The 21,528-nt window shown below is 43.7% G+C and overlaps 1 protein-coding gene across 1 annotated transcript in view; it reads right to left on the minus strand.

The window, feature by feature from the left end:
* Window positions 1-21,528, minus strand: part of LOC109281590 (hypothetical protein) — a 116,771-nt gene that overhangs the window by 81,732 nt on the left and 13,511 nt on the right. Inside the window, exons 4-5 of the mRNA XM_059721761.1 lie at window positions 20,743-20,831; window positions 16,355-16,517 (exon numbers count right to left, since the gene is read on the minus strand). Of these exons, the coding sequence (XP_059577744.1) occupies window positions 16,355-16,390 (36 nt within the window). The 5' untranslated portion in view covers window positions 16,391-16,517; window positions 20,743-20,831. The remainder of the gene's footprint in view (window positions 1-16,354; window positions 16,518-20,742; window positions 20,832-21,528) is intronic.

Raw genomic sequence — 21,528 nt, forward strand, 5'->3', positions numbered from 1 at the left:
GTTTTTACAATGGGCTTCATAGTCCTTTCTGAATACATCTGTGAATCAGTTGTCACAAATAAGTTAACGTGAGAAATATATACAAGTGTATATTGTGGACAGTGTTGTTTCTTCCCCACCACTACTCCACACCAATATATTTTTACATTTTTTTTTTTTTTTTTTTGCCAGAGTGAGCCTGCAATTGACTCCAAATTGATAAGCATTCTCAAAACCCATTAGAGTTAATGATGCTTGAATAGGTTAAGGGGATTCAACATTCATAAAATAAATCGCAAAATCAAGAAGAGGGGGAAATTCCTCTACCACAAAGAAGAGGAGGAGGAATTTCCTTTACCACAAAGCCAACAGACAAACAGCTAATAATACAATCAAGTTTATGTCCCTAAAATGATCATTAATAGTTCACCTCTTTTGGTAACTACAGTAAGAATGCTCTATCCAACTGAATACTCATACAAGTTATGTCAATAATACGATTTTAACTGTCATCAAACCACTGGATATTTGTACGTTACCACTCAGTCCCAGCACTTTCAGCAAGAGGTAAAACTATTTAAAGTGTAGTTATGGTTTGAAACATGGTGTTATAAAGAATGACGCCATTGTATCCCACTGTACTGCTCCATTTATATTGTCATGTCACACTTTCCCATTATCAAAAATAAGTTTACCAACTTTTTGCTCATGTTTGCATTACAGAAGTAATTCTATTCTGAAAGACTGAACCAGAGTTTAATTTCTTCTGTACATGTTTAATTAAACTTCAGGATATTAGTTATAAAATGTACATACTGATCTCATTTTAAGTATACTTAGGACATCTAAATAAGAACAATAAGACTGCAGTTTGATGTTCAGATTCCCAAGGAAATCTGCAGATTTGGCAGTTAAAATAAATAGTTTTACCTGTAAATTAAACCAAAATTCAGCCCCCCTACTAATATCAAGCACTTTGCTCCAAGAGTAACCCTGTTACAGTCACTAGTAAGATACAAATCAAAGTAAGGTGACAGAACCTGGCCCATAGCAATGTTATAACTAATGAGATGAAAACCTGGACAGACAACTGCCTTAATTTGCAGTGCCTCTTTGGACTAGAATTTCACTTTAAACCAACATGATATCATTTTTGATAACAGCATCTAGACTTCATGAAGTGTTACCTACTTGAGTGCCTTTAAATGATGCAGCATCTGAACATCTTGAAAGAATCCATATCCAACATCCATAAAGCTCTGTTTAACAGATCACTATAAAATGAACTACAGTGATTTACTGTCCATTCTATCCTATTTTTCAATCAATCTTAAGACATTTATGAGTATTAAGAATGACATACCAATAAAACTTACAGAACACTGAGATTTATGGCTGGATCCACAAAAGGACTTAGGTGGCATGGCACAACACCTAACTTGTAGAAGCCTGCCTGCTGTAGCAGAATCAACATCCCTGAGCTAGTTGACTAAAATCCTTGTATAAAAACAGAAAAACATGAATGCTGACTAGAGAGCCACTTCAGCCAACTAATAGAAAATGGTAAGGAAAAGTGTCTGAAATCCTACCCCTTTCAGAGATTTGAATGCCTTCCCTGCACTCTGGATTCACAACTCTGAGCCCTTTCCTGGAATTAGGTTCCTAACTCCTTTAAAAAGTGAAAGATGGTCAATTATTTGTCCAATATTCAGACTTCAAAGGACTTGCTCAAGATGTGGGAGATCTGGGTTCAGTTCCCTCTTCTTGCCAGAGATTCAAGTCCCTGGTCCAACAAACATAGCCCTATCTTAATGCAGTGAGACTAAAATCCAGGTCTCCCCCTTTCCAGGTGAATGCCATTAGGTCAGGACAATGGTTTTCTCCCTTTTTAGACTCAAGGCACTCCATGTTAGACTCAAAGCAGCTGTCAAAAAGTGCCAGCTCTTAGTTTTCACTCATTTTTTACTACAAAAAAAATAGCAAAGCAAGTCTCCTGTTGCCAAGAACTCAGAAAGCCCACCACAGATCAGAATGTTTTGTACACTATGGATTCCTATTTTATGTATTTAAAGACTTTTTATCATGATCCCTCTTAGTCCTCTTTCTTGTAGACAAAGCAAAAACAAATTCTTCAATTTTTCTCTCACAAATTATAGTTTTTCTAAACGTCTAACATTTTGTTGGTCCCCTCAGAACTCTCTCCAATTTGTCTACATCTTTCTTAAAATGTAGGGTCATGGGCTTTGAATCCTGAGTAGAAACAGCTGTCTCCTGATATAATAGTCTGTCATTTCCCTAGTACCATCCTGTTCAGTGTGCTAACTTCTGACAATCTCATTCTTGGATACCTAGATCTCTCCAGGCATTCTACTGGGAACACTGGCACCTAAGGATAAGCTGGGGATTCCTAAACCCCTCTCTCGATCTGGGCTTTACGCAGTTTTGAAAGTTTTGTCCCAAATGTCAATGCCTTGTCGCTAGAAAGCCATGCATAACATTGACATAAACGTTCTGTGATGTTGGTATCTTTCAAATAAAGGCCTGCCTGATAAGTTGTACTTAACTCTACTGAATCTATTTTTCATGCATGCTTTGGATCAGATCCAACGTCCATTAGCGTAAATGGAAAAAGACTCCCATCTATGTTGGTGGTGGGTCAGGTTCTTACACTGGAAAGTAACTACATTATATAAGTAGCATCGGACAGCAAATTTACAGAGAATGCCCAGCATTGTATAAAAGCTAAAATAGAACAAAAAGATAATGAGAAAAACGATGAAAAAGAGCCCCCATCTACACCACACATTTATTTAACTGGAGTCTGATATCTGCTCATCTGACCCATTTCCATCCAATATAGTTGCATTGTATCTATGCTATATAGCATTTTCTCCTGCACCAGGAGTACGTAATTTGTCCTTACTGCATCTTCCAGCTTTTGTTTTTATATTTGAACTGCCCATATGGCAAGCAGGACACAAATAATTGCAAATGGAGCAAATGGACAAGGTATATGGAAAACAATGGCTAGAGATGAGGTATGAATCTCTTTACCATGTAAAATGGACAGCAGGTATGAGATTCAAACCCAGTCCCAGTTGTGTGATGATGGGATATTGTAACTGACTACTCATAGTGACTGGCTGAAAACCTTTTATGACCAAGCCTACTTTCAACTTCTCCACATGGTGTTAGGATATGTGAGCTGCTTTTCCTGAAGACAAAAGAATTGCCATAGCAGTCTGGAGGTTGGCCCACAGCACTGCCCCCATGCTCTGGCTGATTTCTTTAGGATGCGGAAGTCTAGGGTGAACGTCATTTTCTTTCAATGTATGTGGCACAGCCTACTGACTGAACTGCTAAAGGACAGCAGAAGTTAGTCCATGTTTTTTGTTTTCTCGGTTGTTCATTTGAAATATTGAAAGTGATAAAACAAAAGCATTGAGAAGAACCTCCCCCATTAGGCCCCTCCTTCAAATCCCAGGGGTTTATAAGGCTTTTAAAGTATCTTTTTATTTCTTCATTCCATTATTCAATTCCCTTAGGTAGATAGATTCTTATGGAGTTTAAACTTCAACCTCTTGAAACACAAAATGGAGAAAACCATGGGCACTGCTGAGTATTTGATATTAATAATACATAAAAAGGTAGATGGACAGTTACATGTTTCTGTATGGAAATAGAAGATATTCTTTTAAAGAAGGGAACTTGCATAATCAAAGTACATAGAAATTTGAATATAAATACACAAAAATATGAATTTACAATGTCTGGAGGGAGATAGAAACATTCATTTTAAATTTTGCTGATTTAATGTAGGCATATTAATCATACTGCAGATGTGACAAATACATTATTACAATATATGAGAAGGAAAATTTTTCCTGGCAAAATTCATGATGTTTCCAACCAATTTCACTACCACTGGCTTGGGCCCAAAGCACTCCTCTACTGGTTAAATGGTCGTTTTTCTTTATTAAATTTAATAGAGTTATCACATTACAGTAAAAGCTGTGTTAACCGACATTCTACTATCCGGAATACTCTGTTAACCTGAATTTCTGACCGTCTGGCTGGATGCGGGGAGAGAGAGTGAAGAGCTTGCATGTGGTGGTCACTGCCGCTGCCACCCACCACCCCACGCTGCCCCCACTCTGCATGTGACTGCTGCCACCACCTCCCTGCCCCCACTCCTACTCTGCATGCAGCCACCACCACCCCCCATCCATCCCGACCTGCAGGGGTTTTCAACCCCTGCCTCAGATAACTGGAATTTTTAGATACTGGACACCCCTTTACCCTACTCATGCTGGTTAACACAACTTTTACTGCATTATATTTTTAGTGACCACATGTATACTCTAAAACAGAGTCTGTTGAGAAGTTGATGTAAACACCAGTTAATGGGTTTCAATTAAAAAACAAATTTATAAATTCTTTTTTAAATTTTTTTAAATATCTCCTTCCCCAGTAGCATTTTTATGAATGAGATGGAGATTCATAGGGACAGAGAAAAGAACAGTCTGCCCTCAGAGGAAAGTGTTCCAAGAAAGTGCTACAAGAAAGTTCTACCTCTTCAGATCAGGAAGATCTCTCCCCTCCCGCATTAACTTGAACTGCCGTATGCTTCTCCCAGGTTGAGGGCACTCGTTATTCCACAGTTCTCTGGTCCCCCTCCTTCCCTCCAAGGGGGAGAGAGGGAGAGAGACAGAGAGCATTGGCTCTTGATAATCCATCCAGAGACAAGTTGTCAGGCAGCTCTACAGGGACCCTGATGTGGAAAACTCCTCTCCCCACCTGCCCCATCCTACCAATCAGCTGATTGGTGGAACAGGTGGAGAGAGTCACTCTCACGTGGCTGGAACCTTCCCAGGGCTGATTGGTGAGAAGTAGGTAGTTCATTCTCCTGTGGCTGGAACCTCCCAGAGGTCTGAGAGGGTTCCACTGCTGGGCACATCTGCCTCCGCCTGTGCACTCCCCCAGGGTTGACCGGCGAGGGAAGGGGGCAGGCTGTCAATCAATGGGCTCTTCAAATGAAGGGGGTGACCCAAAGAGAAGCCTTCTAGGGCTCCCTGGCTAGAGAGCTCCACTGTGTAGCTCTCCAGCTAAGGGACTAAATGCATACTTGCCCCAATTCCCAAGCTATTTTTCTAGCACTAAGAATTTCTGTAAAATTTTTGGCAATAGAAGTGAATTCCAGTCCATGGTCTTTGTTACTCTACTGCTCAAGCTAGAGCAGTGAGAACCCCTGACCTGGAGAATCCATGACCTCTAATACACAGCTGTGTAGCTGTGACCTACTAATACACAACTACTGGAAGGAATGTATTCCTCTCATTTGAATCAAGAGCAGTCCAGCAGCGTGGAAGGGCTGACACTATTTTGGTGTTAATTGTGACATTCCTCAAAATGCAAACTCATAAACATAAGTAATGTCCCAAAATGTATATTCCTTTGTCAATCCCCTACTGTGCAAACACTGTCACAGAGAAGCTTCCTCCTACTTCCAAGAGATAAGGAAAATACTGCATGTTAATCTGCTTCACCATGGGCATACCTACATGAGACACATTAACTTCGCATTGGCATAGTTTACTGCGAAGTAAACATGTTCACAGTAAGCCTCCCTAATTTGCTACCTGCAAAACAAAGCAATTTACTTGGCATTAGTACTCATGTAGCTGCCTGACCAGGAGCAAAATTTGCTCCCAATCAGCCATCCACCAGGGGGTGGGATATAGCGCTCTGCCTCTGGGAGCTGCCTGCTACTAGGGCGGGCTCTGCCACAGCAGCCCAGGAGGGGACTATGTCCCCCTGCCCCAGCAACAGAGTTATCTCCCAGCCCCTGCTCTACCATCGCAATCAGGGAATGCGGTCACTGAGCTTGGGCTGGGAGACCCTTATCTTCTAGCTCAAGCTCCACCGTCATGGGGCTTGGGCTGGGAGACCCTTATCTCCTAGCCTGAGCCCTGAAATCATGAAACTCAGGCTTGGAGATAAGTATCTCCCAGCAGTGGCCCTGTGACCACGGAGCTTGGCCTGAGAGAGAAGGGTCTCCCCGCGCGAGCCCCATGACTGCAGAGCTTGAACTGAGAGATAAGCATCTCCCAGCAGCGGCCCTGCAGTTGCCATAGATCAAAATTCCAGGAATCAATGGTTTAAGCCAGGGGTGGCCACCTTGCAGCACACATACCACAACTAGCACAACCAGCCTCAATGTGTGGCACACAGCAGACTAGGACAGGCATTACAGTGGCAGGTTGGGCAGGAAGCAGAAAGTAAAGAAGCAGATTGGGCAGGGGCCACAGGGGAGAAAGCAGACAGCAGAGCAGGACAGGTTGGGCAGAAGAGGACTGGCATGGCACTCAAGGAGGGTGCAGGACTAATTTGTGGCATGCCTGCCAAAAAGATTGGTCCTACTGGTTTAAGCAAAGAAAAGGTTAGAGGAAGGCTATTGTTGTCAGGGCAGAAGGTGTTATGAATTAGATGGAGGAAGGGAAGGGAGCCAATATAACACAGGAAGAAAGACATTAGATGACAGTAAGAAGATTTGTATGCCAACCAAATGGGTAGAATATGTTTAGAAAAATACATGGCACTGTAAGAGTGATATTGTAAGCGTGATGGTGCAGAAATTATGAGGGGCAAGGTTTCTTAGGGTGGTATCTTTTATTGGACCAACTATGTAATTGGGTAAACTTTTGAATGAGACCTGACAAAGAATGTCTTGCATTCAAAAGCTTATCTTTTTCCCAACTGCACAGTGGGTACAACTACACATGCAATTCATTCAAAGCAATAAACTCTGGAGCAGTTTATAGTGTCTACAGTTATAATGCCTATACATGCACCCAGGACAGTAGCAATTTGAGCTGGGGCAGAGCAGTTTACACCAGTGCTGGGTTTACAGGGGTCAGCCCCAGACTTCAGGTGGCAGCACTGGGCAGTGGAGGGGCTGGCTTGAACATGAGGGTGCTGAAAGTGTAGAGCTATATGGCTAGACAGCAGGCAGGAGTCTGGCCTGCTGCTGGCTGGGCTAACTGGGCACAATTTATGCCCACAGTCAGTATCTACATATGCATTCAATCACAGTTAATAACCCTGCTGTAAGATAGTACTGTCCCCAACAGTACTGTCTTACAGCAGTGTTAGTTTACTGCTGCCTAATAGTGTCACACATGTAGACGGGGATGCTTTACTCTCCAGCTAGTTAATCTACTCTGCAGTTAAGTGCACATATAGATGCAGCCAGCTGGTCCAATAAAAGATATCACCCTAAGAAATCTTTGCCTCTAGAAAAATCCACCAAGAATGAATTATTGGTAAACAAGGAAGGAAGCTTTTGCAAGTTAAGAAAAATAAGGCAAATATACATGTGGGTTTTTGACTGGATCAATTTCTAGAAAACAGATACCTAAGAGGAAAGCAATGCAATGAGAAATCTAAAGGAATAAAACAGCAAGAAAGGGTTTTTTGTTTTTGTTTTTTTAATAGTGTGACCTGGATCTGCTAGACAGCCAGCAAAGGATAGCTAGGAATACTTATACCTGGACTAACCAGGCAGGATAACTACTGTGTGGATGCAGTCATTAATGAACGCTATAGCACTGACATCTATCGTATAGCTAGCAACTGTTAGTGTTTTAGGATGTTTCCTTCTAGTAAGTTTATAAATGTTACTGGGCTTTGGATTTAATACAGGAATTTAACTGACTTACTGATGTGGTCACTCAAATTCCAACATCCATATAAAGCAGGGGTGGGCAATTATCTCAGCTGGAGGGCAGCTTAATAATTTTGTTGAGCTGCAGAGGACCATGAGGGTAGCCCTGCCCCTTGACAGGTGCCCCACCCCCTGGTCACCATCTTGAGACTGAAAGTCCTGTCCCAACCCCTGATTTTTGCTACCAGAAGTCCCTTCCCTTTTCCTGAGAGTATTCCTTTGGGTGGGGGAAGGTTGTCATTTTGGAACTAGAAAAAAGCCAAATCATTTACTAAAAATCAAATATCTACTATAACATATTTTAATTTTATTTCAAAAAATATTTTGCCCTGATTCATGTGTATTTGCATAGCATATATAGAGGTGGATTGCATAATACCTCAAAATAAAGTCTTCCTCTTATATATTGTGTGGAGGCAATGTGGGGTGTGTGTGGGGGAGTGTGTAGGTTGTGCTTGGGGGGGGGTGTGGTCAAGCACAGGGGGTATGGGATGTGTGTGTTGGGGGTGTGAGTATATGTATAGATGGGTGTGAAGTTAGTGGGGGGTGTGGTTTGTGGAGGGTGTGGCTGTGTGGGGGGGCTGGGGGTTGTGTGAGGGGGTGTGTGGGTGTGGGGTTTGTGGGGGGTATGGTGTGTGCGTGTGTGCACGTATAGGGGGGTATGCATGTGGGTCCCCCCCCCCACACCTGGTGCACAGCCCCATTGCTGGTAGTAGCAGTAGCAGCAGCAAGTGGTGGGCTCTTGGGGTGCTCATGGCCCATGCTAGTGTGCAGCTTCAGCCAGTTCTGGGAGCTGCATGTGACAGCAAGGAACGGGGCCAGGCCAGCCTGGCCTCATCACATAGGCCTCCCTGTGGCTCATGTGCAGCTCCTGGGACCCAGCTAGAGCCACATACTGCAGTGGGAAACCCCACATGATGGAGCTGGTGTCTTGGCTCCACTCCCTGCCACCACATGCAGCTCCTGGGACTCTGCTAGGATGCAAGAAGGGCCAAGCCAACCTGGCTCCATCGCGCAGGACTCCCTGCCACTTCTGGCAGAGTCTCAGGAGCTAAACATGGTGGCAAGGAGCAGGGAAGGACTCTGGCTCCATCATGCGGAGCTTCCCCTCGGTGGCACGAGAGTCCTGGAAACTGCACATGAACCGCAGGAAGCCATGTGTGATGGAACTGGGCCAATCTGGGCTCCATGCTCCCACCATCCTGCTGGGCCCTGCACTTTGGGCTCTGTGCTCCTGCTAACCCCACACTCCCACCCAGGTGCAGCTTCTCCCTGCCCATCCCTTCTTTTCTACCTTCTGCTTTGAGTGCTATAGCAGGGACAGGAGAAGGAGCTGCTGAAGGCTGGGGGGAGCTGAGCAGTTCCCTGGGCAGCTGCAGCAGTGACAGCAGCAGCTCTGCCCAAAAGCTGCGCATGCTGGCTGGGGCCAGGGCCCTCCCATGTACTAGGCTGAAGTGCAGCATGCTGCTCCAGCGGGAGTAGGTAGGGCTCAGCCCCATGCAGAGCACAGCAGGGGCCACCATAGGCTGGGACAGATACAATTAATTGGTGGGCACTTAATTATGGGCCAGATGAAATAGCCAGGCAGGTCAGATCTGGCCCATGGGAAATATTTTGCCCACCCTGATATAAAGTTTAAAAGCACCCTCTGGTACAACAACGTATATCTAATTAGAATGAAACTAGTAGCCAAAGGAAACAACAGATGTTGCTATTTCCAAGTAAATGGCATCAATAGGCAGCACTGAAAAATGCTAATGCCACTGCTGAATATAATGAAAATTACTAATAGGGAAAAAATGCTGTTACCTTTATATGAACAAGCTGTATACAGTGCTAACAATAGGAATACTAGAAGGCCTTCCAGGTACTAATGTATACATCATAACCTCTCTCCCTATTTGGGAAACTAATTCATAGTGCTTGTCACAGCGGGATCCTGCAGGAGGGCCGTGATCTCCTTAAGGTCCCTCTCACCGTGTCAAGGCCGGCCCAAGGGCACCCTCTTCTTCTTGCCCGCCACGTCTTTGATGTTCAGTATATGTTGGGAGGCTGCCTTATACCGCCTTGGGCATGGCGTATCGGGACCTCTGTCCCCGCAGTTTTCCCGGACTCTTGTGGTCTCCCCATACGATGGGTGCTACTCAGGCACCCTAGCCTTATGGGCTACGCGTGGCTCCTACCAACCCCTAATACCACGCCCCAAGCCTCGCAGATGTGATAGACATTGGTGTGTCTCTCTATACGTACACTGCCCCCTTCTCTGGGGCCTTCTCTAGTGCTGCCCCCTTCTCTGGGGCCTCCTCTCATAAGGCACTCCCCCCTTTGGGGCTCGCTGTGCCCCCCTTGGGCTTCCTAAAATGCTGCCCCCTTCTCTGGGGCCTCCTCTAAAAGTGTTGTCCCACTCAAGGACTCTTGCCCGCTTTGGGTCTCTATATCGAGCCTCCGGTCTTTTAGGCCCACCGTGCTGCTTCCCCTTTTCCGGACGCTGTACCGCTATCCCCTTTTCCTGGGGGACCACCGCAGCACCCTGCCCTTCTCTTGGGTGCACCGTGCTGCTAACCCCTTTTCCTGAGGTCCACCACAGCACCCTGCCCTCCTCTTGGGTTTTCTGCAGTGCTAGCCTGTTACCGGGCTCGTCATGCCCCTCTTGGGCTTCTCACATATTGCCGCCCCCCTCTCTGGGGCTCGCTGTACCCACGCTGGGCTCCCTAATAGTGTCACCCCCTCTTTGGGGCTTGCTGTGCCCACGCTGGGCTTCTCTAAAGTGCGCTCCCCCTTCCTGGGGCTCACCACGCCCACGCTCGGGCTTCCTAGTAGTGCCCCCTCCTGCGGCCTCCTCCAACCCCTACAGCCTCACCCAAACCACCGGTCTAATAAATAACAACACCAAAGCAAAACCACAAGCCCCTAGGCTGTAACACAAATTGAAGCCGCCTGGCTATAACTTAACACCACAGCTCAAGCCTCCCAAGCTGCCTTCTGTAACTCTGCTCAAGCAGTACTTGCGGTTCTCGCTGCTTCTAGGGTCATGGCTGAGAAAGCTCCTGCCTCTCTGGCTGCTGGCAGGGAACTGCCAACCTGGCTTCAGCCCTGGGCTTTATAAGGGCCAGGCCCTGCCTCCTACCGGCAGCTGACTCTCCTTAGTTGCCCCGGCAACCCACAGCTGTACTCACTAATCACCGCTAGGGCTCCTTATGCACTGCCAGAGCTTTTCCTCTGGCAGTTTTCCCCTCTCTAGGAGCGGGGCAGCAAGGTGCGCCGCGACAGTGCTAGTAAAACCTGCTAAAAATCTCCTTCAACAAAAGCAAGTAATAGCACTGGTTAGGAAATTATATATACAAAACAGCACCTACTGGGTACGTCTACATGACACGTTATGTTGCTGTAGCATTGGTGGGCATAAGCCATGATGCCAATGCTATTATACAGTAGCAACGAGGTACTGTGCAGTGGCTCATTGGTACTGCGCAATAGGGTCAGAAACAACCCGTGTGCCACCAGGATTGCACAGTAATGGCTAGTACTGTGCAGTCATTTAGTACTTGCTTAAGCACTTTAGCAAGTACTAAATGACTACACAATAACAACCACACAGTTGGGGCCATGTGTAGACGTGCCCACTGTTCACATGTCTCCATCAGCACTCAATTACCCTTCTTAGGAGAAAAAGGTCACTGGGTTAATAGTGTTCTTTTTCCTTTTACATTTTATAAATAATTCAATATGTTTTTTTAAATAGAAAAAATCATACCCAAGGCATGACTTTATTTTTGGTGTTTTTTCTGGGTAAGATACTAGTATATTACATTTACTATTTTCACTTTTTTTGGCAAAAGCAGGTAATCAGAGTCCCAAGGTTTTTAAGAATATAACATAACTACAATGAACAGATCTGATCATTGATTGCTAAAACATTCAGAATATTTCCTTTGACAGTTTCAAATTCAATTGCATTATAGCTGTACAACTCTGTTGCTGTACATTATAGCTGTACATTATTAGAAGCCTGATTTATCTTGGAAAATATTAACTATTGACTTTTATATGATGAGTATTGGCAAAAGTGTCCAATTTAAAAAAATCTATCCCTTTTATGTGACTCCAGACCATTATTTGTTTCCAAAAGAATAAAATCATGTCATTGGGTCTCTCTCTCCTCTGTTCTTTCCAATCTATTTCAGTAACCACATCAATACCCCAAAGCACTTTTGAGCTAGAATCTAATGCCACAAAGTTTCCTATATATACTCTGTAAAATTTTAGTATAACCAATGAACTCCCCATTTCTCCACCTTCAACAGAGACAAATCAAATTTCTTACTTTAAAGCTCCCTGGGGAGCAACTGAACAATAAATGCTTCTATCTGGCACATCAAGATATATAATCTGTTACCATGATATGTTCAGGGATTCATGGGCTAAATAAATTTAGAAAAGCACTCAAAAGAGAATTCTACCATTAAGTGTTGTGAATTAAAGCTCCTTGTCTCACAAGATTATAGCTTAACATTTTTCTAAATAAGAAGAGTCCTAGAATGAGCAACAAAATATATTTTTAAAATGTATAAACCTTTCCTAAAAATAATAAAAACACTTGAGCTTTAGCTCTGAAAAGAAGTCAAACTGCAATAAATTGCTAATACAAACCAGACAGAGTTAGTTAGCCATGTTAATCTGAAGTCAAGCAGAAGGCAAAGTAGAGATGCACAGTATAGACTAACTGAATCAGAGATGCATAAGCTTTTGTGAGCAGTAGCTCAGTTCATCAGATGCTACCCTTCCCCAACCTGGTGACCCAGGTATTGTACCCTGACTGCACCCATTTTACAGTAGGCACTTTACCAGTTAGACCTACTTCCCCAGGTCTCTTCAGTAGTTTCTACAGGACCCACATGCTCTTCCCAGCTGCCACTGTAAATAGGAACTTTTATGTGAGCCCAAGCAAAATTGTACATCTGGCCAGTACTTGATTGATCAGCCTTTGGAAAGCAGCTCCTGAATTTACGAGTCCAAATGGTAAAACTTCAAACTCATATAGTCCCGTGCCCTGTAAGTAGCCCTATGATAGCCCCCATGATAAAGTCCCCCTACTTTAAACCTGACAAAGGGATAGATCCTTTTGGATGGGAATGTCAGGTTTAGAGTACTAAGATACTACACTCTGTAGTAGGGGCCCTGGTAGTCCCACCATTCCCTGCAGATGGCCCCAAACTGCCACTTAGATCAGTGGTTGTCAACTGCGGGTATGTGTACCCCTAAGGGGCTGCAGGGGGTATGCAGAACTGATGTGGCTGATAATTATCGTGTGCATGCATACAGATGCAGTGCAGCACACGGGTGGCCAGGAGCACAGCCCGGTCACATGTAGAACAGACAGGTCTACCTGGTAAATCTGTTGTGGGGGAAGGGGCGTGGGGGAGGAGTGCGGATGGGGCAGGTGCTACCAAGCCGGGGTGGGGTGTAGGACCAATCCACATGTTGGAGGGAGGAGGGGGATGGATCCCACCGTTACATGCACCCTGGGTGGGCATGGGGGGCGTGTACCCCCGGATCTGCATGCAGGCCACAGGCAGGCTGCCACTGCAGGCTGCAGCTGGGCTCTTCCCAGTGCGGGGCTGGATCAAGCTGAGCTCGGGGCAGGCAGCGGCAGTGCTGGGAAGTTTGGGGGGTTATGGTGAATTCTGGAGTGGCTGCAGCCCCCCCCTCCCCCTGCACCTGTAACCCTACTGCCATAGGCCCCTGCAGTGATGGAGTCGGGCTGCTGCCCTCCCACAGGGCTCAGTCCCACACCGCATCCTGGCTGGGCAGCCCCTGCCCCTGCCCCACTCCCTCCTCTGCCACTGGGGCCTCGATCTGCTCCCCCTGCAGCAGCAGTCTACCCTTACCCCATGCGCACACACCCCCGCCATGCCCTCCTGGGGTGTGCAAAGTAGCAGGAGCTGCTCATGGCTCTGTCCCATACCCCATCCTGGGTGTGCAGCACCTGCCCCAGCGCTATTCCCTCCCTCACCATGGGGGCCTCGATCTGCACCCCCCCCCTTAAAAACAAGAGAAAAATATAAATATAAAGGGGTACATGAGCTAAAACTTTGAGACAGAAGGGGTACACTTGTTAAAAAAGGTTGAAAACCCCTGGTCTATAGCATATACCTGTACCCTGCCTAACACAAATCAGTTCAGAGATCTTTTCTGCTGCAACATTAACAACTGCCTCATATTGATAAGTGTAACTCCTCAAATATTTCTAACTGAAAATATAATAATAGCATTATAATGAATCACACCACATATTTTCTAAAAAAATATATATACCACAACAATAATTTTTTTTCTATTTTTCCTGAGATATAATTGACATGATTTTTGTCTTTGCTGAAGTACTTTGGCAATTGGGACACTATAGCTGCCCCATTTTTAACATATAATGATAAAATTTCTTAACCAACACTTTGATGATGCATTTAAAATTCAGTCCTGGCAGATAATTTAAGTTCATCACGGGGGCACAGAAGGGAATTGGTGAGTATTTATTCACCAAGGCGCCCCCGGGGGTTACAAGAAACAATGGCCACAAGCTAGCAGAGAGCAGATTTAGATTGGACATTAGGAAGAACTTCTTCACAGTTCGAGTGGCCAAGGTCTGGAACGGGCTCCCAAGGGAGGTGGTGCTCTCCCCTACCCTGGGGGTCTTCAAGAGGAGGTTAGATGAGTATCTAGCTGGGGTCATCTAGACCCAGCACTCTTTCCTGCTTATGCAGGGGGTCGGACTCAATGATCTATTGAGGTCCCTTCCAACCCTAACATCTATGAATCTAAGAATCTATGAATTTTTGCAACTTAATTTCTAAGTTAATTTAAACCCCCAAACTTTACATTAATTGTCTAAAGAACAATGCTAAACTGACCATTTTTTTCAAAATTGTGAAATGCACTAATTTATTTTCCCATTAAACATTGTTTAAAAGTGCTAATTCCTCCAGTGGGTTTTTTGTACCTCTTTGCTTATCACTAGAAGCTCCACTTCAGATTTACATATGACTGAAGTAAGACAGTTTGTATTATTCAAAAGGCAGATTTCCTGCAAAGGAAAAACAATTATAAAAAGAATCATTCAGTCATCTTTATGGTTTACTTTGTAATAAACCAGTACATAGAGGACTGTTCAACTCAATTGTAACAGTACAGTGGGAAATCCTGAAAAGTACTCAGTGGGCATGTCTACACAAGATGCTAACTGCTCAGTAGCTTAATAATACATGGACAGTGCTAATATGCTACTGCACAATATTATTAGGTTAGTGCACAGCAGCATCATAAAAAAGGCATTTGCCAGCGCTACTGCTCAGTAACTCCAGTTACTGCAGTTATTTAGTACTTGATCATACAAGTACTCATGTTTAAAACCTGGAGAAACCCCAGAGGAAATTTTGGAAAGATAATTGTAAGTCCATAAAAATCAATGATTTTTTAATGTAAAATACCATCTAAATGGGCATTGAATTCAAATAATCAAATGATGCCTTCTATATGAGCAGCACCTCAGGAAAGAATTCAGCCAAAATGCTTTCAGGGTACAAAGTCAAAAGTGTTACCAACATTGTATTACATAATCTACAAAATGGAAATGCATTTAATCAAATGTGTTTGTTTTCTTTTAATCTTGTTAGGCATATGGCACATTGCTCTACGGAGATGTAGCAACATGGCATGCTATGGCAATGTAGTGATCATGTGTGTCTTCATGTGATCAGAAGCTATGTCGCCATCATGGCACACTCCCCGCCCCCCAGTATAGTGCTTCGCTACAGTGACATAGCAACAAAATCTAACTGTGCCCTGTGCATGTAACCTCCCATTCTGTGCTATGCTTTAGTACTTCCAAAAGGAAGTCCTAAAGTACAGCACTGTGTCAACGTTGCCATACAGTGACGTGTAGATGCACCCCATAAAATATGAGACAGATATTCCCTCTTAGCGGCATGTTGATACACTGCTGATTGTGCCTATCAGATGTACAGCCTGATTGTCTCCTTCTACAGAAAGAAGCTAAAGAGAAGGTCATCTATGTGGAATTTCTTCCAGTTGTTTTTACTGGCTGTTTCTAGTGCTTCCCAGTGGCCACCAAGCACCAATGAAGTATAGTAACAGGGCTCCTACTGAAAGTGATTGCTCCATCAGCTTCCTGCTATGACGTGGAGTTGCAGAAAGTTACATTCTTTCTCTGCCCTGGAGCACTAGTATGCTTTCCCATCTCCTTATCTGTGTCCACATCCCATGTCTGCCCCAACTTGTTCTTTCTTCCTGTGCATATCAAAGGACTCATGAAGTAAACTTCCACAAGTTTTGGACAGGGGATATGACTTTATAGACACCTGCAGACTCCACTCCACATGAAATAGAACCACACCATAAATTATTCCGTTTTCTAATACGATATCACAAAAACCAAACAAAAGTGTCTGACATTCACCATAAGTAAAAACAATGCAACCAGAATTTCAACTTTGTAAGTAATATTAACACTTAATAAGCTAAGGTAATTGGATATCCAACCTTTATTGACTTCCTTTTTGTGCTTTTGAAAATATATCCCCTAAATATTTTTTGAAGTATATTTTCTTTCCAAATATTTTAAATTAACATATTTACCCCTATGAAATCTCCTTCTTCAGCTTCATACAACATTTCAGAGGTGAAAGGTTGGGCTTTCAAATTTGCATCACCTGATAGGACTTCTAATTTTCCAGACAGTACTAAATAACATTCATTTGGTACATGTCTTTGCCTTATAATTATTGTTCCAGCTTCATACCTAAAGAGAAAATTAACAATATAATAAAGCTAAACCTGATGCAATATCAGCAATGCACAATTACTACAGTATTTAAAATGTAAACATCAGTATACAGACATCAGAACACATTCTTCTAGAATGAAAGAAAATGAGTCCATAAATAATTGACCCACTTTCAACAACAGGCATATATGGTATTATATCAGCATCAGAATGCTATGCCACAGAAACTGAAATATAAACCTAATCCAAACATGCAATTATCAGGATCATGTAATTAACAGTAGTGTGCAAATCATCACTGGTTCTTTGCATGCACATTTCCTGTACTTCTGCTACAAACTGTTAAATATTTATGCAAATGATATATTTAAATACATAAATACGCACATATTTTGCATATAGACAGAACACGCAGCATTCTGAAAGTCTTGAGCCCTGGATACCAAACTACTGATCTGCAGGATCTCCTGATTGACCTTTACAGGAGCTGTAAGAGTAGTTGCAAATAATTACCTCAGGTTGTAGCTGTACATGAATGCACAGAGCCTGGGAAACAAACAGGGAGAACTGGAAGTCTTTGCACAGTCACAAAACTATGATGTGACTAGAATAACAGAGATTTGGTGGGATAGCTTGCATGACTGGAGCGTTGTTTTGGATGGGTATAAACTGTTCAGGAAGGACAGGGAGTGGAGAAGAGGAGGAGTTACACTTCATGTAAAAGAGCTGTGTGATTTCTCAGAGCTCCAGTATGAAACTGGAGATAGGCCTGTTGAAAGTCTCTGGGTTAGAGTCAGAGGAGATAGCAACAAGGGTGATGTTGTGGTTAATGTCTATTATAGACCACCAGACCAGGGGATGAGGTGGAATGAGGCTTTCCTCAAACTGTACAGGTTTCCTGATCACAGGACCTGGTTCTCATGGGGGATTTCAATCACCCTGACATTTGCAGGGAGACCAATACAGCAGTGCACAGGCAATCCAGGAAGGTTTTGGAGAGTATTGGAGACAACTCCCTGGAGCTAGGGTTGGAGAGGCCAATTTTGGGGTTGTGTTCTTCTTGACCTGCTGCTCACAAACAGGGAAGAATTGGTGGGAAATGTAGTAGTGGATGGCAAATTGGGCAGCAGTGACCATGAGATGACTGAGTTCAGGATCCTGAGGAAAGGAAGAAAGGAGAACAGCAGAGTATAGACCCTGGACTTTAGTAAAACAGACTTTGACACACTCAGGGAACTGATGGGCAGGGTCCCCTGGGATGCTGATCTGAGGGGGAAAGGAGTCCAGGACAGCTGGCTGTACTTTGAAGAAACCTTACTGAGGGCACAGGAAGAAACCATCCCAATGTGCAGAAAGATTAGTAAATATGGTGGAAAACCAGCTTGGCTTAACAGGGAGCTCTTCGGAGCTTATCAGGGAGCTAACACACAAAAAGGAAGCTTACAAGAAGTGGAAACTTGGACAAACAACTAGGGAGGAATAGAAGAGTATTGCTTGGGTAGGGATGAAATCAGGAAGGCCAAAGAGCAATTGGAGTTGCAGCTAGCAAGGGATATGAAGGGTAACAAATATGTCAGCATCAAGAGGAAGATCAGGGAAAGTGTAAGTCCCTTAACTAAATGGGGGAGGCAACCTAGTGACAGATGATGAGGAAAAGACTGAAGTACTCAATGCCTTTTTCACCTCAGTCATCACAGGCAAGGTCAGCTCCCAGACTGCTGCACTGGCAGCATGGTTTGGGGAGAAGGTAAGCAGGCAGCAGTGGCAAAAGAACAGGTTAGGGACTATTTAGAAAAGCTGGATGTGTAAAAGTCAATGGGGCTGCACAGCACGCACCCAAGAGTGCTGAGGAAATTGGTCAATGTGATTATAGAGCCACTAGCCATCATCTTTGAAAACTCAGGGAGACCAGAAGTGGTCCTAGACAATTGGAAAAGGGCAAATATAGGGCTCATCTTTCAGCAAGGGAAGAAGGAGGATCCAAAGAACTACAGACTGGTCATCTTCACCTCAGTTCCTGGAAAAATCCTGGAGCAGATCCTCAAGGAATCCATTTCTAAGCACTTGGAGGACAAGAGGGTGATTAGGAACAATCAGCATGGATTCATCAAGGACAAGTCATGGCTGACCAACCTGATTGCCTTCTATGGTAAGATGACTGGCTCTGTGGATGTGAGGAGACTGGTGGATGTGGTGTACCTTGATTTTAGCAAGGCTTTTGATACACTCTCCCACAATATTTTCTCAGGCAAGTTAAGGAAGTATGGGTTGGATGAATGGACTGTAAGGTGGATAGGAAACTGGCTGGAGCATTGGGCTCAGGGGTTAAAAACCAATGGCTCAATGTCTAATTGGCAGCCGATATAAAGTGGAGTGCCCCAGGGATCAGTCCTAGAGCCAGTTTTGTTCAATATTTTCATCAATAACCTGGAAGATGGAATGGTGTGCACCCTTAGCAAGTTTGCAGATGAAGCCAAGCTAAAGGGAGTAGAGGATACACTATAGGGTAGGACTGGAATTCAGAGAGACCTTGATAGATTAGAGGACCGCATCAAAAGAAATCTTATGAGTTTCAATAAGGACCAGTGCAAAGTCCTACACTTAGGACAGAACAATCCCATGCACTGGTACAAGCTGGGGAATGACTGGCTAAGCAGCAGCACTGCAGAAAAGGACCTGGAGATTACATAAAATGAGTATAAGCCAACTGTGTACCCTAAACTGAATATGAACCATAAGCTGAATATGAGCCAACAGTGTGCCATTGTTGCGAAGGCTGGTGGCATACTGGGCTGCATTAGTAGAAGTGTTGCCAGCAGATCAAGGGAAGTGATTATTCCCCTCTATTCAGCATTGATGTAGCCACATCTGGAGTACTGTGTTCAGTTTTGAACCTCCCAGTACAGAAAGGATGGAGACAAATTTGAAAGAGTCCAGTGGAGGGCAACAAAAATGGTTAGGAGGATGGGGAAGTTATGAAGAGAGGCTGAGAGAACTGGGTTTATTTAGTTTGGAGGGGAGAAGACTCCATATACATCCATATAAAGGATGGATTTAATAACAGCCTTCAACTACTGGAAGTGTGGTTCCAAAGAAGATAGAGCTAAACTGTTCTCAGTGGTGGCAGATGACAGAACAAGGAGCAATGGTCTCAAGTTGCAGCAAGGGAAGTGTATGTTAGATATTAGGAAGAACTTTCTCACAAGGAAGGTAGTAAAGCACTGGAACACATTACCCATAGTGGTGGCAGAATCTGCATCCTTGGAGGTTTTTAAGACCTGGCTAGGCAGAGCCTTGCCTGAGATGATCTAGTTAAGGTGGTCCTGTTTTGAGCTGGGGGTTGGACTAGATGACCTCCTGAGTCCCTTCCAACCCTAAATATCTATGATTCTATGACTCAGTATATGTTGAGACAGACATTTCATTTGTAGGTCATTCTTCACGAAGCCTACTAACAGAGCTAAGAGAAGTATTTTCAAAACTGGTAGGGGCCTTAAATTCCAGTGAAAACAAAGACAGTCAGGTCGTCTATTGCCAATTCAGGCAGACTGTTCCTTTTCTTTACTAGGGCCTGGTTTACACAGAAAAGTTGAAGTAGATTAAGGTAGGCTGTGAATTTTATATGGAATAGATATTTCTGACAGACTCCTTGTGTGAACATCCTTATTCTGAATTAGCTTAATCCATTTCCACAGTGGATTAGTAATTGGCTCAAGAGTGCAGAGGAAAGGAGAACAAAACAGATTTTAGGACATTTCACACTGACACTGTCCCATGTACACTTCCTATTGAAGGATCCAGATTCTGCACTCCCTTATCTTGGCTTTGCAAAGGCACCCACCTATCAATTGCACTAACTTCTTCACAGAATATAAAATGGCCAAATCATTGAGAAGGAAGGATGTCTTCTGGGAGGGAGTAGAGCTGGAGACAGAGACTTAACCTCATTAGGTTGTTAATCCTTGGAAAACTTTTATTTAAATCATTGTCTTCATTTTTGTTTTTGAGAGAAAACTTTTGTACCTGTACCTTCCAGATGTTGGATTCCACCTGGATATTTTATTCTCATGGCCAGATGCGCTTCATTACAAGACTGTCATTCAAATCACAAATAATCAGAAAAGTGTCATGTGTATCTACTACTCAGTAACTTAATTGGTCACAAGTTTTAGAAGCATGATTAACACTTAATTCAATGAGTGTAGTTTACTTGAAAATGATTTGCTTTTTTGTCACTTACTTTTGATAGACAACAGCTTGGCAAAGCTGAAGCTATGTCTTAATAGGCAAACACTGGAATGTTCGGTTCTTCTTCAGATATGATTGTATCTTGAAAAAAGGCAACACATGTTAATGTAATAAGGGTTCTAGGATCATATAAAGTCATTTTAAAACATCCTCTGATTCTGATTGTGCTGAACCCTTTTCTGAGGACCCAACGGGTGGAACTAGCTACCTCTTCTTTGGCCCCTGTGGCCAGGCTAGACAAGGGCAGCACTTGAGCTCTGTGCAAGACAAGTGCTGTTGTTGGATTCCATGCCTCTGCCCCATTTTCCATATCCACCAGCAGAGGAGTGGGAATGATTTTCACTGTGGAAGGATGGCACAGTAACCACACTTCCCTTGCCCTCCCTGCAGTCCCAAGGAAATACTGTGTCTATTTCAGATACCCTACAGTCCCCTGAAACAACTCATCTCTGTGCCACCTCCAGTTCTGAACATTAAGAATAAAATCCTGAAACCAGCATGCCCACAGACCACCCCAAAAGTCAGTTTATGTATACTCAGAACCAATTTTTTTACTATGAAGGTTGTCCCGGCAGAGAGTCTTCTTATTCCTCTGAAGTACAAAAGAGATGCATATGCTTTTTGCACTGTTTCCTTCTCTATCTTAAGATTTTGCTGGTAACTTATTTCACCAACCAGTATTGTTTGTTCTGCTGTTTGTGTTTTATATTCTATTAATCTGCATATTCCATGAGTTAGTAACTACATTATTGTATTGTCATCATAATTTTATTTCTTT

The sequence above is a fragment of the Alligator mississippiensis genome, chromosome 2 (assembly GCF_030867095.1).
Source record: "Alligator mississippiensis isolate rAllMis1 chromosome 2, rAllMis1, whole genome shotgun sequence".
NCBI classification, from domain to species: domain Eukaryota; kingdom Metazoa; phylum Chordata; order Crocodylia; family Alligatoridae; genus Alligator; species Alligator mississippiensis.